The following is a 14,518-nucleotide window of genomic DNA, read 5'->3' as shown; positions in this document are numbered from 1 at the left end:
TGACTTTCAAGCATGTCACCCACAAGTTGGAATAGTGACAACAGCTTTGTACATTAATTATTTCTCTCTTCAGATAGTGTTTGATTTCACGTCCATTACCTTGTAGATGTCTTCTTTCATTGTGGTATACACGTGAGTCTTTCCACCTGGTGAACTTGGACTATAGCATCTGTCTCGACTATGTTGAGGGCATACTGCTTCTGACATTTATACTCTGTCCTCTGATAGCACTAAGAACGAGCATAGCCACTCAAGAGGAACCTATGGGCCTGGAACCTACAGGCACTTAGTTTTTCTTTCTGTTGTTCTGTGTAGCTGGGGAGCATGTCCTCCCATATGCAAGAATGTCTTATAGGAAAAAAAATTGATTAATGTGGGTTTTTTTTTTTTCCGAGACAGGGTTTCTCTGTGGTTTTGGAGCCTGTCCTGGAACTAGCGCTTGTAGACCAGGGTGGTCTCGAACTCACAGAGATCCGCCTGGCTCTCTGCCTCCCAAGTGCTGGGATTAAAGGCGTGTGCCACCATCGCCCGGCTAGGAAAATAAATTGAATTGAAAATACTTTGCACAGTCTTTAAAGCAAAAATACAATGTGAATAGAAAAGCTAGCCAGGTGGGGTGGTGGGTAAAGCAGGCAGATCTCTTGAGTTCAAGACCAGCCTTGTCTACATAACAAGTTCCAGGTCATCCAAAGTTATATAGTGAGACCCTGTGTCCAAAAAACAAACAAGCAAACGATTTTGCCACATTGCTGCTCAGATCTCAGGATCCCCAAAATATGCCCTTTCCTTTTTCATACACATTCATGGGATTCTGACATGAATGTCAGCAGCTGTTCATTTGCTGGAGTGCACGGCTTTGTGTCGAGGTTGGGTTAGCCCTGCATAAGCCAGCCTGGAGAGCAGTGTACTGAGGTCTGTGGTTAGAGAGGCCCCTCGAGAATGCGTCCCATCAGTAGAGCCTTCGGGATCTCACAGTTTTACTTTACTGTTATATTAATACAAACATTCCTTCCAGGTCTCTTGAGGTTGCTGGTCATGGAGATGGTGATGCTTTGTTCTGAGAGGCGGTTTCCTGAATTGAATTTTAGGAGTTTAAATAAGAGTCTAGGGCGCTGGCCCAGTGACTAAAGCGGTGGACGGATGAATGAGCATGAGGTCCTGACTTTGGATCTGTGGCACTGGCAGAAAAAGCCAGGTGTGTCAGCTCGCAGCGCTGGGAGGCAGAGGCAGGTGGATCCCTGGAACTGGCTGGCCAGCCAGCTTCTGTAAATAAGTGAGCTACGGGTTTACTGAAAGTCTGGTCTCAGAGAGTAAGGTGGAGGACTGGCAAGACAGCTTTGTGGATAAGGGCTACTTGGTACCAAGATGGACAGTCTGAGTTCCGTGGAACCCGCACGGCAGAAGGCAACTGACTCCCACAAGTGGTTCTCTGGCCTCACATACATGTGGCGGCACCTGTACATGTGTGCATGAACAGAGACATGCGTAAAATAATGAAGGCAGAGGGCAAGTGAGGAAGACACCTAGACATTGGCATCTAGACCCCACGTACTCCCATCTGCGCGTGTGCAGTGAACATACACATCACAGGTACCCATACAAGGCGTTCAAAGAAGGCGTTTACACAAGCTTGGTGAAAGGTGGCATAGTCTCTCATGGTGAATTCTAGTTCTCCATACGTGGGAAGGCTGCACACCAGGCCTCACTCTATAATCCCTGTGCACACACTTCGCCAGCCACGGAACCGATGGGATTGTCTTAAGTGGAAGACTTGGAAGAGGCTGCTGTCTCTTCCAGGGAACAATCATTATGGAATCCACACCTTTCAAACATTTCATAGAGATCTCCCACTGTATTAGAAAGAGAAGACCAAGCGAGTTGAGGCACCCCAGCCTCAGAGGCCCTTATGGACTATTGGCATCCGTATAAGAAGAGCTGACTGACATAGAAGGGCTTGACCTAGTAGTGACTGCCCTGGGTGGGTGAGGGAACACTCCTGAGAGACACACGGAGGAAAGTGAGCCTCTTTTTCCACCTCCTCCCGGACTGGTTCTAGACTGAATTGCTCCATTTCGTGGAAGTAATGAGATTAAAAGAACTGATAGACTCGGGTTGTTTCAGTTTCTGGAATAAACTAGAGAGACTGACGTCCCTATGCCTCAGTTTCCTGGTGAGAAAATGAAAACAATAAGGCACACGCCTTCCCAGGCAAGAGGGGGCAGGCGTGCAAAGTATAAAAGGTTTTCATCTTTCTGTAGGATACACATGTGTAAAAGAGTACGCATTTTTTAAAGATTTATGAAAACATAATGTTAGCCATGCTGGAGAGTTATCACCAGTCTTTATGAAGACGCCGGCAGTGGCCAAATGTGTTTGCTGCCAAGAACCGTAAGAACCCTGCTTCCCTGTCTCAACACTTAGTTCTGAGCTGAGAGATGCCGCGAGCAAGATAAGAGGCCTGCAGTTTGTTGTCCCGAAAGCTTTCCAGCTGGCAGCCTACTTCCTTTCTGTTTTTATGAATGGCGGTAGTATTATGATTTGGTCTGCGCTTTTTTTTTTTAAAGACCAAAGCCATTCATAAAAATAAAAACAACAAAACAACAACAACAGCAAAAACTTTCTGGGCACAGACTGGAGCCATCGGGTGCCAGAGGCTGGGAAAACATCCCAGCAACCTTAACCGCAACCAGCACTGAAAGCAAGCGTTCAAGGGTCTGTTTGTTTGGTGGCCTGAGAAGCATGGAGGGCTGTGTCTAAGTGTGGCTGGGAGAAGTTCTGTGACATGAACTAGGCCGGCAGCCAAGGCTGGCAGAGGTTCAGACATTGTCTTTCCCCTCGCTGGAGTGTCAGGACCTAATTCATGGAAAATTGGGTGAGCTGGCAGCTCTTTCCGAGAGTTTCATTGAGACGCAGTGTGCAGCACTCGCGTGAATGGAGCTCCTCAGCCAAGAAAGGAGGGGGCTGGTGAGGAGTAGGAGCCAGGCAGCCTGCGAGAATGTGTGTGGGTTTCAAACGGGCTTGGGAATTAAAGGGCACAGGTGTAAGCCGCAGGAGACATGAGAAAAAAGAAAGGTGATTTCTCCTTAGAAGTGACCTTTTGGAAACGAATACTCCCTCAGTGCACACTATTGGATCCTAAGAGGCATGAAGTCCTGTGCTTCTTGGGTTCAAGTCTGCCTGGGGAAAAGAAAAAAGAAAAAAAAAAAAAAAAAAACAACCAAACAAAAAGCCATCATCTCAAAATCTGGGGTTGGGTGATGTCATTTCTACTTCCGTTCAAAGTCGTGGGTTAGACCTTTCCTTTTTTTGTTCTTCAGTAAGTAACAATATCTTTTTTCCTCCCTTTTTAAGTCTTTAAATTTTTTTAAAATCATCCATCTTTTAAAAAATGCTGTGCAACTAAAAGATACAAAGAAAAAAGACAAAAAAATACTGTGCAAACTTTATATAACATTTTCAATATACAAGGAAACAGCAGTCCTTTGTAGACATGTTGACTGAGGTTTCTGTCCCGTCTCATCTATTCTGTTAGCCACATGGCTTGGTACCTTTTTCAGCGAGGCAGTCACATCTTCCTTGCTCTGTGTCTGGCTTCCTCTGTGTGTTTCTTTGGGGCTAAAGGGCTGCAGACTGAAACTTTTCTCTTCCCAGAATTCTTGTTGCCCCGCCTATATTTCCTGCCTGGCGACTGGCCAATCAGCGTTTATTTAAAATACAAGTGACAGGATAAAAGACCATTGTCCCACAACACAGACATTCTGTACTCTGTACATAGGGAGTTTAATTCAATTCTTATGTTTCTGAAGGCGTGTAGCAATTTCATTTCTTTCACTTGCATCTTTGAATCAAGGTGGCTCAGTTATATTTGCAAACTTCAGGAATTGTGTAAATGGAATTAATAGAGTTTATAATAAGACATAAACATATCCTCAGGAAGTGATTTATCAAAGGAGTGGGGCTTCAAATATACCTTTTGTACCACTGAAGAAACTTTGATGGAAGATTAATTTAGGCTGCAGGAATATCTCACTCTGAAGTTTCACTCAGAGAAGAGAGGAGTACTGGTCTACCAAGACAATGAAATGCATAGGTGTGAATATGAAAATAAATCTCCATAAGACACCATCACAAAAGTGAATAGATTGAGCTGGGCTGCTGGCATGTGACTTTTAATCATAGTACTGGGGAAGCAGAGGCAGGCAGATTTCTGAGTTTGATGATAGCCTGGTCTACAAAGTGAGTTCCAGGAAAGCTAAGGCAACACCAAGAAACCCTGTCTGGAACAAATGAACAATCCATGAAACAGACTGTAGATCTGATAAGGATTGTATCCAGAGCACAAAGAACTCTTGGGTCTTCTCTTAGTTGGGTTTCTATTGCTGTGATGAAACACCATGCCTAAAGCAAATTGGGAAGGAAACGGTTTATTTGGCTTACCACTTCCACATCCATAGTCCATCACTGAAGGAAGTCAGGACAGGAACTCAAACAAGGCAAGAACCTGTATTCAGGAGCTGATGCGGGGTATGGAGGGTGCTGCTCACTGGCTTGCTCCTTGTGGTTTGCTCAGCCTGCTTTCTTACAGAATCAAAAGCCACAAGCCCAGGGATGGCCCCACCCAAAATGGGCGGGGCTTCCCCTCGTCAATCACTAATTAAGAAAATGCCTTACAGGCCTGCTCTTAGGGAGGCCTTTTTTTAAAGTTAGGTTTCTTCCTCTCAGATGACTGTAACCTGTGTCTAGTTGACATGCTGACATAAGACTAGCCAGCACAGGTCTCAATGTTGAAAGAAAAATGAATAACAGGTTTTTTTTAATGAGCAAAGCATTTAAAGACACATTTCTTTACAAAGCCAAATGGATGGCTAGTAGGCTCATAAAAATTGCTTCGTGTAATTAGTGAATAGAGAATTTAAATAGGAGCAATGGTATTTAACTTTCCACCCAGTTGGAAGTCTAGAATAAAAGTGACAGACAGTAATAAGTGCTGACACATATGCGGAAAAATCAGTACATCACTGGTGGGCCTGACGTACTTGACATTTAATGTTTACACCATTGTGTAACCACTTTGGAAACCCATCTAGAAGCTGCTCAACTTGGGGAGGGGCAACAATACCACTTCCACGTTATCCATAATAAATAAAACATACCCACACTGGAGTGTGTTTATGCATGCTCATAGGAGCTTCTCATAATAGCCAAGAGGTGGAAATAGCCCAGATAGACACTGACTAATCCGCATCCGAGAGTTAAAATGTGGTCTACATTTGCCAAACAAATCAATTAACTGTTGATACTATAGTAGTCATTTTCTCAGTTCTGTTACAAGAGGCCTGACAATGGTGATTTAAGACAGAAGGGGCAGAGTTGGGCTTACAGTTCAAAGCCACACAGTTCACAGTGGTGGGAAGCAACGGGGGCAGGATCCTGAGGCAGCCGATCACGTTCCTTTCTCTCTTCGGAAGCACAGAGAGATGAGTGCATTTGCTCAACTTCCTTCCTCATTTTTTACTCCCTCTGGGACCTAGACAATGGGATGGTGCTGCCCCTTTCCGAGTGGGTCCTCTCTCTTCAGTCAAACCTTCTTGGAAACTTCTTCACAGACACACCCGGAGTGTATTTCCATGGTTATTGTCAATACCATCCTCACCAATGAGAAAGGGCAGATGTGCAAGGCATGTTGCATGATTCTTCCAGTATGAAATGTCTGGAACAGACCAATTCATATAACAGAGGGTGGATTGATAGTAAATTCAGTTTAGGAGGTTGACTAGAGAGGTGGACAATAACAGGCAGTTGCCACAATTGGGTACAAAGTTTCTTTTATGGAAAGTGAAAATGTTCTGAAATTAGGTTGTGGTGTTCACCTCTTGAGTATAGTAAAGCTGACCTCTTTAAATGGGCAATTGTGTGGTTTATACATTTTGTCTTGGAAAAGATTTTGAAAAAAAAATGTTAGGCTATTGGGGCTTTCCGCTCTTCAAGTTTTATAACATGCAGACTGAAAACTGAGTTACTCTTAACAGCGAATCTATTCCAGTGGGGGCACTAGAGAGCCTGTGGCGTCCTCCTTCACAGTGGAGACTGGGAATAAACACTCTTTAACTTAGATCAACTTTTCAGATGTTGAATTCTCTCCTTTGCTTTGCAGATCCAAACCCACATTTAAGGCTTGAATACTCAAGTTTTTCCCCCTGTACGTTTCCTTTTAAAATATAACATTTCTCTTGTTTGTTTCTTCCTTAGCCACAGCAAGTCGTCCAGAAGAAGCCTGCTCAGGTAAGACATGATCTTTTATGATTTTTCTCCCAAAAGAACACAAGTAAAATATGTACCCAAAAAAGTTTTCCAAGCCTTAAGTTAGCATTTTCTCATTTTGCTTGTGCATAGAAATACTCTTGACCATTTGCTTTATCCTTCCGAGTCAGGAATATATATATATATAGATATATAGATATAGATATATAGATATATATATATAGTCTGGGAGTATTGACTGAAAACCACAAACAGGGCCGGTGAGATGATTCACCTGGTGCAGGCATTGCTGCCAAACCTGACAGTCCAAGTTTGCACCTCAGAGGCCACAGGGTAGAGGATAAAGCCAGTGCTTGCAATTTGTACTCTGACTTCCACTCACATGTCATGGTCCCGTGTGTGTGTGTGTGTGTGTGTGTGTGTGTGTGTGTGTGTGTGTGTGAAAACGGAAGCAACAAAACACCAAGACCTTCAGTGTGAAAAAGGCACAGTACCATACAAAATAAAACTATGTTGGAGCTGTAAATAAGAATTTAATCTTATTATTATTTGTTTTTGTTTGTTGATTTGTTTTTGATTTTTGTTTGTTTGTTTGGAGACAAGTTCTTTTTACATAATCCTGGTTGGCCTGGAACTCACTATGTTGACCAGGCTCACCGGTCATTTCCTCCCAGGTATTAGGATTAAAGGTGTGCACCTCTATGCCTGGCTTGTTTTACCAATACCAATTCTTTTTTTTTTTTTTTTGAAAGATTAATTTGTTTATTATGTATGTCGAGATTTATTATCTATAATGAGATCTTGCCAGAAGAGGGCACCAGATCTTATTATAGATTTTTGTGAGCCACCATGTGGTTGATGGGAATTCAACTCAGGACCTTTGAAGGAGCGCTGGTTAGTGCTCTTAACCTCTGAGTCATCTGTTCATCCCATTTTCCCAATTCTTACATTTTGTCTCTTCCTCCAGACTGTCCACAGTCTTTTGACTTGACATAGGACTTACGAGTCGTAGATGACTCTTAATGTATGGCTAAAAACAGTTGATCACTGAATTGTTCTGTATTATTTGACATTCTAAAACACCTCCAGTGAGGCTGATCAACTGGAAGTCATGCTAATGTTTCACGTTAATGAACTTTCGGGCCTTGCTTAGAAATCATAACTCAGCGATATTAAATTAAAGTTACCTTCACTGCCTTTAGTCAAGCCTGGAGTTTCTTATCCAAGCTACCAGTAGTGTGTGCAGAGAAGCATGAGATTTGTCCTTGTTGAAGAAAATATAACTGACAAATTCATCACAATTTCCAAAGCTGTAAACTAAGCAATATAATATTCTGGGGAGGGACATAATTCAGGTGGAGGGCAGAGGCTTGGCTGGCATTCGTGGGGACCTATGTTCAATTCTCAGCACCAAAAACAAAGCAAAAGAGGTCCTGCTGTTCTCTTCCCGTTTGGACTTGAACAGATAAATACTCGGGACGTGCAGGTGGGACCTAGTCAAGTCAGTCATCAAGTCTTGTCATGGGTCATGAAGTTCTTCAGAAACAGAATTGAAAACCACAAAAAAAGTTGGCTTTCCCAGAGAGCTTTCACTTAAAAGGATGTTGCTTTGCTTAGGAAAACGCCATGCAGGCAATGTCCGCATGTGTCTGCGCCTCTAAAAAACACTGCTTGGGATAAAACTAAGGTTTTTGCTGGGCAGTGGTGGCCAATGCCTTTGATTCCAGCACTCAGGATGCAGAGGTATGCAGATCTCTGAGTTCGAGGCCAGCCTGGTCTACAGAGTGAGTTCCAGGACAGCCAGGGCTACATAGAAAAACAAACAAAAATTCTAAAGTTTTCAGATGCACATAAAGATACGGGGGAAGTGAATTAAAATGATTGTATGTATTACAAGTCTGGTAAATGCAAAACGATGCTAGAACACAATATATTCACTTTGCTATTCCTCAGCCTGAAAGCCCAGCACGGCACAGACAAGTGCTAAAAATAGTCAGTGTCCTTAAGCAATCTTTACCTAAACAAAATGTAAATAACACTCAATGTGCTCTGTTAACCCCTTGTCCTTCATCAGGAAGGAAATCAAGAGAAAGAGAATGAACAGGTGCTGTGTGTCTGAGTCAGAGGAAGCCCCCGGGCTCGACATTGCGTCATGGTCCGCAGATCAATAACCTCCCACATTTGACAGCATCGCCACCTGCTCTGCTCCTGGGGTCGCAGGGAAGGCACACGGAACCAAAAGCGATGCACTGGGAAAGTGCATGATGCAGAGGCTCCTACTGCAGCTGTGCTTAGAGAAGATCCATACAGGTGTGCAAAGCACCTATACTCGGAGCCGCATGTGAGCGTCTCTTTCAAATCCTGCGCTCACTTCATGTCCGCTGTATGAGTCTTTACACCATGGGAATCCATACAAGAGTCCTATTCTATTCTGACTTTTGTTTTCCTAGCGAGCCAGTTGCTAAACACCCACCTACAACCACCAGCCCCTGCTCGCCTGACTTGAAGACTTTTGCCTAAGTACTTTTTTTTTTCTTTTCTTTCCTTTTATTTCCCGAGACAGGGTTTCTCTGTGTAACGACCCTAGCTGTTCTGGAACTTGCTCTTTAGACCAGGCTGGCCTCAAACTCACAGAGATCCACCTGCCTCTGCCTCCCGAGTGCTGGGGTTAAAGGCGTGCGTCAGCACCGCCCAGCTGCCTAAGTACTTTCTATGAATTCTCTGTGTGAGCCTAATGGGCAGCCGAGAATGAACATACTCAGTGAAAAAGGAGGGGAAAAAACAGCAAGATGTTTGAACATTTGTTTAATGCGCAAATGGCCACAAAAATGTCAGTGTTTATGTGATCTGTAGAGGACACAGATGAATGAGGAGGAAGCCAGGGGTTAGTAAGGGAACGGTTCCCTAAGAGCTGAACTTCATGGCTTCCTACGATTTTGCTAGTAACACTCTAGTTACAGAGGGGAAGGTGGAGACCTAACAGGAGCTGTCGTAGGTGACATAAGTGTACAATAGTAGCAAGGCACAAACACATGCATCACAGGTAGAAATCATTAATGTGACTGCAATTGATTATAGATTGAGCTTTAAAACACTAAGGATAATAAAGCGAAATCACGCAGGACCCCCCCCCCCCCACACACACACACACCGAGTCAGGAATCTGAAAGAAGCCACAGGAGAAGCCATGGCCATCGCCGATCTGTCAGGCTGTTTTACAGACCTTGTTCCAAATTTTTCCTTTAAAGGAAAGGAGCTGAGACAGAATTAGAGGGAAGGAAGCACAGCTCACGGGACCGCCTAATTTATATTGTCTCACAGCACAGGGATGAATTATGTAAACACGGGCACTGCATGGAGGTTCGTGGAGGATAATGTAAATTTACCGAGTAGCGGAAGACTCCCTTCCATCTGGTTCTTCCCAGATACCCTCCCAGAGAGAGGGCTTGTCCCCACGGAAGTCTCTGTTGACTCAGGCTCAGCCTCTCTTCATCACTGGGAGGGGTGGCATTTAGGTCCTGCCTTGAGGCGCTGACAGTTAGCAAAATTAAGTGTGTCACCTGAAAAGTAAAGAGATCGCAATACATATGACCAGAGTGCTTCCTTCTGGCCATCCCTGAACTCCATCCCTGAACTGGGTCCTGTGTATCCATCAGGGAAAAGCAGCCCGATAACAATGACCGTTCCCTACTTCTCAGAAAAGTATGAGACAATCATAGTGTGGGGGAGGAGAAGATCATAGTGTGGGGGAGGAGATGATCATAGTATTGGGAGGAAAAGATCATAGTGTGGGGGAGGAGATGATCGTAGTATTGGGAGGAGGAGAAGATCATAGTATGGGGGAGGAGAAGATGTTCTAGCTTAGTTTTGGCTCGTAGGTGTTTCCGTATCTCAAGATTTGCGTTTTCAAAATCTTTAAGTTTTTATTCATTCAAAATGGTCCCCCTTTTACCTAACATTTCAACTGCATCTTTTTAAGATGATTTTTAAATTGAGGGAAATTGTATAGCAATTGCTAAGTCCTATCCTAAGATGAAAGTCGTCAGAATCGCCTTCATTATTTGTCCGTCACGTGGATACAGAGTCATGAGAGTCCCTGTGGTAAAGAATGCTTACAACTCCCCGGGATAAAAAGCAACAAAAGGTCACTCTGAGGGGGCAAATTCCGCATGATGCTGTCTCAGCATATGTGTGTGTGTGTTTATAAGCATGTGTGTTTATAAAAGTTTGAGGCAAGCTCTGCTGTGGAGGGGCTGAGTTGGGAAAATGCACCAGGTGCCATGAATTGCAAACCGAAAGTCTGTTGCGCAGTTCTATGGGCAAGAACTCATCCCCTTGACTCTGAAGAGGAAGTTGTCTGCAGTGCTCACACCAGCTCTCCTTAAGTTCCCAGACTACAGGGAACAAGGCTTACTAGAAATTTTACTTTGTATTTTAAAGTAATAAAGTAAACAATGGATAGAGAGGATCTAACTAATTAGAAATTGCTAGAAATTAGCGAATTTGTTGGCAAAAAAAAAAAAAAGCCCTCAACCATATACATTCAAAAGTTAGTTCCAGAGTGAAGGGGCTCTTTAGAGTTATTCCTATTTCATGAGGGAACTTTTCCCCTCCAGTTTTTGTCTTTAACCCTACCTTCTGGAAGTTTCCACTGGCTCCTCTGTCTTATTGTTCCCATTTTAACACACTGAATGGAGATTAGAAGTGTTCCCTTGTATGTAATTCGGACATTTTGCACATCGAAGGGAAAACGAGCTTTTTGTTTAGGTTCATTTCTCACAACATCCCAGCATTCAGGACACAGTGTTCATTTGTAAGCTCTCCATGAGTTAGCAAAACGGGAAAAAGCCTTCTCTTTTCAATTTCCTATCAGGAGACTTGGGAAAGAATGGGAACAAAGCGTTCCACTCCAGCATAGATTTCTTACCTGTGAGCACCTTCTGTGTGAGGTGTGCAGCTGGGATCTCCAAAAATGGAGTCTCCAAAAACCTCCATTTTCACGTGGTCCCCTCCCCCTTCCAAAATGTTGAATGTTTTTACAGAAACTTCAAGGGCAGTTTTAAGGATGTTTATATTGCAGACAACCTAAACATTGTTTGGAGCAAAATGAGAGATTTCATTTGGGGGGGACAAGCAAGTTGATGGATTACAGCCAGCACATTCTTCTCAAAGAAGGCATTTTTACTGGGCGCTTCTAGTCGAGACACACAAAGAAGGAAGGAGGACGGAGGGAGAAAAGAGAGCCTTCTCACTCCGACGCTCACCTTTTACACGGTACCTTAGCCAAAACGCAGTAAAAGGTTCCTCATAAATCAGACTTACCGCCACCAGTCGGCTCACTCGGGAGCCTGTGATTTACCCACCTAAGCCATAAAGGGGACTGATTGATTTGTTTCCCTGCTTGCATTCCTTCAAGCTGGTAAAACATTTTGTGAGCCAATAAATGCTTGGTACCAAGTGGCAAACACGAAGGTTTCCATCAAAGACTTCCTTGAGCGCCGATGTTTTGTTGTAGAGGAAATACTTTCTGACTTCACCTCTGACCCCTGGCATGGCAGAGGTCAAGGGAAAAAGAGAGAGCAAAGTTGAACGAGTGGTGTTTAGTCAGCTCAAGGGCACAGCAGCCCCGGGAGGCGGAGGGCAGAGGAGGCTCAGAGAAACCATCCTGATCATTAACCCTGACCAGATGGAGCAATGAGCTTAGCTGACTGCCCCAGTACAGTAGGCAGGGGGAGGCCAGCTGCTTCTCGTCTGGGATTGGCTACAACCGTGAGGTAGCCTCTGACAGATGCCAAAGGACGCCACTCAATGGGGACAATTTCCAAAACTCCACGGAGACAAATTCAGTGTTTCTGGACTGGACACATTTGCTGGAATTTTGTTGCTGTTATTGTTGTGGGCTTATTTTTTTTCTAAGCTCGACTCCTTAGCCGTGTGACTCAGCCTATCCAGGGAAGAACAATGCTGTCAGCTCCTCCCGTTCGCATCACAGATGGCCATTCCTTTGCACTTTGATGTAAGCTGGATGAAATCCAAATATTTATCACGTATCTAAATTATCTTCCACACTTGCCAGCACACATTAAATATAGAATAAATAGAAGTGAGCCTTCCAGCCTGGTCTTTCTGAGCAAGTCATCTGTGGCAGACTAGACTGGGCTATAGGCAGGACAGGGCTGTTGAATCCTCAAAAGTTTGCTGAATGAGAATTACCTGTTATACTATTATGATTATTGATATTTTTAGTATTATTCAAAGTCAAAACTCAGAGGAGGACCAAAGACAGAGCTCAGTGGTTAAATACTTGCCACACAAATGTCAGGACCAGACCTCAGATCCCCAGAACTCATGCAAATACCCAGTGGGCATTGCAGCATGCTGGAAATCCCAGCCTCAAAGAGGAGCGGGAGAGCAGCTTAGCGGACAGCCGCCTCGACAAGACAACACCCTCTAGCCTCAAATGCACGTGCATACTTGTGCACTCTAGTGTGCACGCACACACAGATGCGTGCAAACATGCATGCATGAACACACTCACAAAGTAATCCGAACATGTGCCCAAACAGGAGAGGGGCTGGAGAGATGGCACAGGCCTTAAAAGCACTGGCTGCTCTTCCAGAGGTCCTGAGTCCAATTCCCAGCAACCACACGGTGGCTCACAACCATCTGTAACAGGACCTGATGCCTTCTTTGCGCAGGAAGGGCGACATGCAGAACACACATGCATAAAATATAATTAAATTTTTTAAAAAATCTAAAAAAATGGAAAGAGAAAAAGCTCAGGATAATGAAAAATATTGGTGCAATTGTCAATATTCTGGAAATGTTCTGTTGCTTAGCAAGAAATACAGCGCCAGTCAAAGTTATGCAAAGAAATGGAAGGAAAGGGGTTTCTCCTGGCCGTGTTACCAATAAACAAGTCTGTACTCAACCATCAAGCGGACTTCACCCAACCCATATTTTAAAATTACTTTGTATCAAAATGAGAATATGGGCGATGTGAGAGGTTTTTCCTGGATGCTTTCCTTCAGATGTGGACCCTTTGCCACTTCTTAGGTTACTGACCCAGTCTGTACAACTTAGCAAGGCCTTGTCTCAAAACAAGAAATAAAAGGGGAGCGGGGAATGCAGGGCTGCACCCTAGATTCAGTGCCTGGCCACAAAGACATGCTTTGTGAGAACCTACGATGCCTTCTCTTTTCTTAATGGAGAATTATTTAACAGCAGTTTTTTTTTCTTTCCCCTCAAAACTCTGTTATTCAATCACAGGTTAGAAGCAAACAGACTAGTTGACTGGGTTAATAATCAACATTCTCCACGCCCATCCAATAGGATGTTTACTCACGTGCCTGGCACCCTTTTGTCGCAAAACCATACAGTGAACAGGATAGGTATTGGCCTCTTTGGTCTCCCACAATGAAAGTGATGTTGATTACCCAACCTCTTAGCGCCGCGATTGGTGGCTGTGGTCAGGGACCTCTAAGATTAGCCTAGTAACATCCTAGTAAGACTCAAAAAACAGCTTCATTGGGTGGAAGGTGGCGTACACAAGGTGGACCTAATAGTTAATGTATTATTAAATGCATGTAGCACTAAGAAAGACTGGTGTCTTCATAGCCCAGTTTTGTAAGTCTTGTTTTGAAAGACATATTCCCCTCCCAGCATGCTCACCATTTCACTGAACAGGTTACATGGTTTATATATATATGTTTCACTTCATGTGGCTTTTCAAAATCTTCTGCCCAATGTTCGTAGTTGGAGGAAATAATCACTTTTCAGGAAATCACACAGTCTCAGGCCATTTTGAGTCAAACTCTAGGGCAGAAGAAGGGAAAAATGGTTAGAAAACCTTGACTTGATAGTCTTGTGGGTCCTTCAGATAAAACCGGCAAGGCTGCTGCCTGCTCCTTGAGGCCAAGGAGGAGAAACCTCTGCATCTCTCCTGGGAAGCCTGGCCTCGAATATTTATGTGTCTACAAATGTCATTTCACTGTGTGGCCCTTCAGCCCTTTGTGGGCTGGGTGGGGGCAGAGCATAAATGGTCTGCCGCACCGTGTGCAAAAACACGGGCAGAATTCTTTGCAATCAAGAAAACGCATACAGAGGTTTATTAGCACCAGTGTGAACTCGTGTGATTTTTGCCCTCCTTACCACAAATATCATAAAGCAGCGTGACGTCGTCCGCCACCAAGTTTGCAAGAAGGTCTCTCCACGACACACTATTGCTCCTTCAGAACTCAAGTTTTGGTTTTGTTTT

General features: G+C 44.0%; 1 protein-coding gene across 3 annotated transcripts in view; it reads left to right on the top strand.

The window, feature by feature from the left end:
* The window catches only part of Hmga2 (high mobility group AT-hook 2), a 112,259-nt gene that overhangs the window by 92,321 nt on the left and 5,420 nt on the right, over positions 1–14,518 (top strand). For 2 of the 3 annotated variants that reach the window (XM_050165515.1, XM_050165516.1), the window contains one exon: positions 6,250–6,282. The exons of the other annotated variant lie outside the window; for it this stretch is intronic. In XM_050165515.1, the coding sequence (XP_050021472.1) occupies positions 6,250–6,282 (33 nt within the window). The remainder of the gene's footprint in view (positions 1–6,249; positions 6,283–14,518) is intronic. 3 annotated transcript variants of the gene reach the window in all.

This window comes from Alexandromys fortis, unplaced genomic scaffold, assembly GCF_014885135.2.
Source record: "Alexandromys fortis isolate MF-2015 unplaced genomic scaffold, M_Fortis_MF-2015_v1.1 scaffold_154, whole genome shotgun sequence".
Lineage (NCBI taxonomy): Eukaryota > Metazoa > Chordata > Mammalia > Rodentia > Cricetidae > Alexandromys > Alexandromys fortis.
The sequence above is the reverse complement of the archived record's forward strand: the minus strand, read 5'-3'. Positions and strand labels throughout refer to the sequence as shown.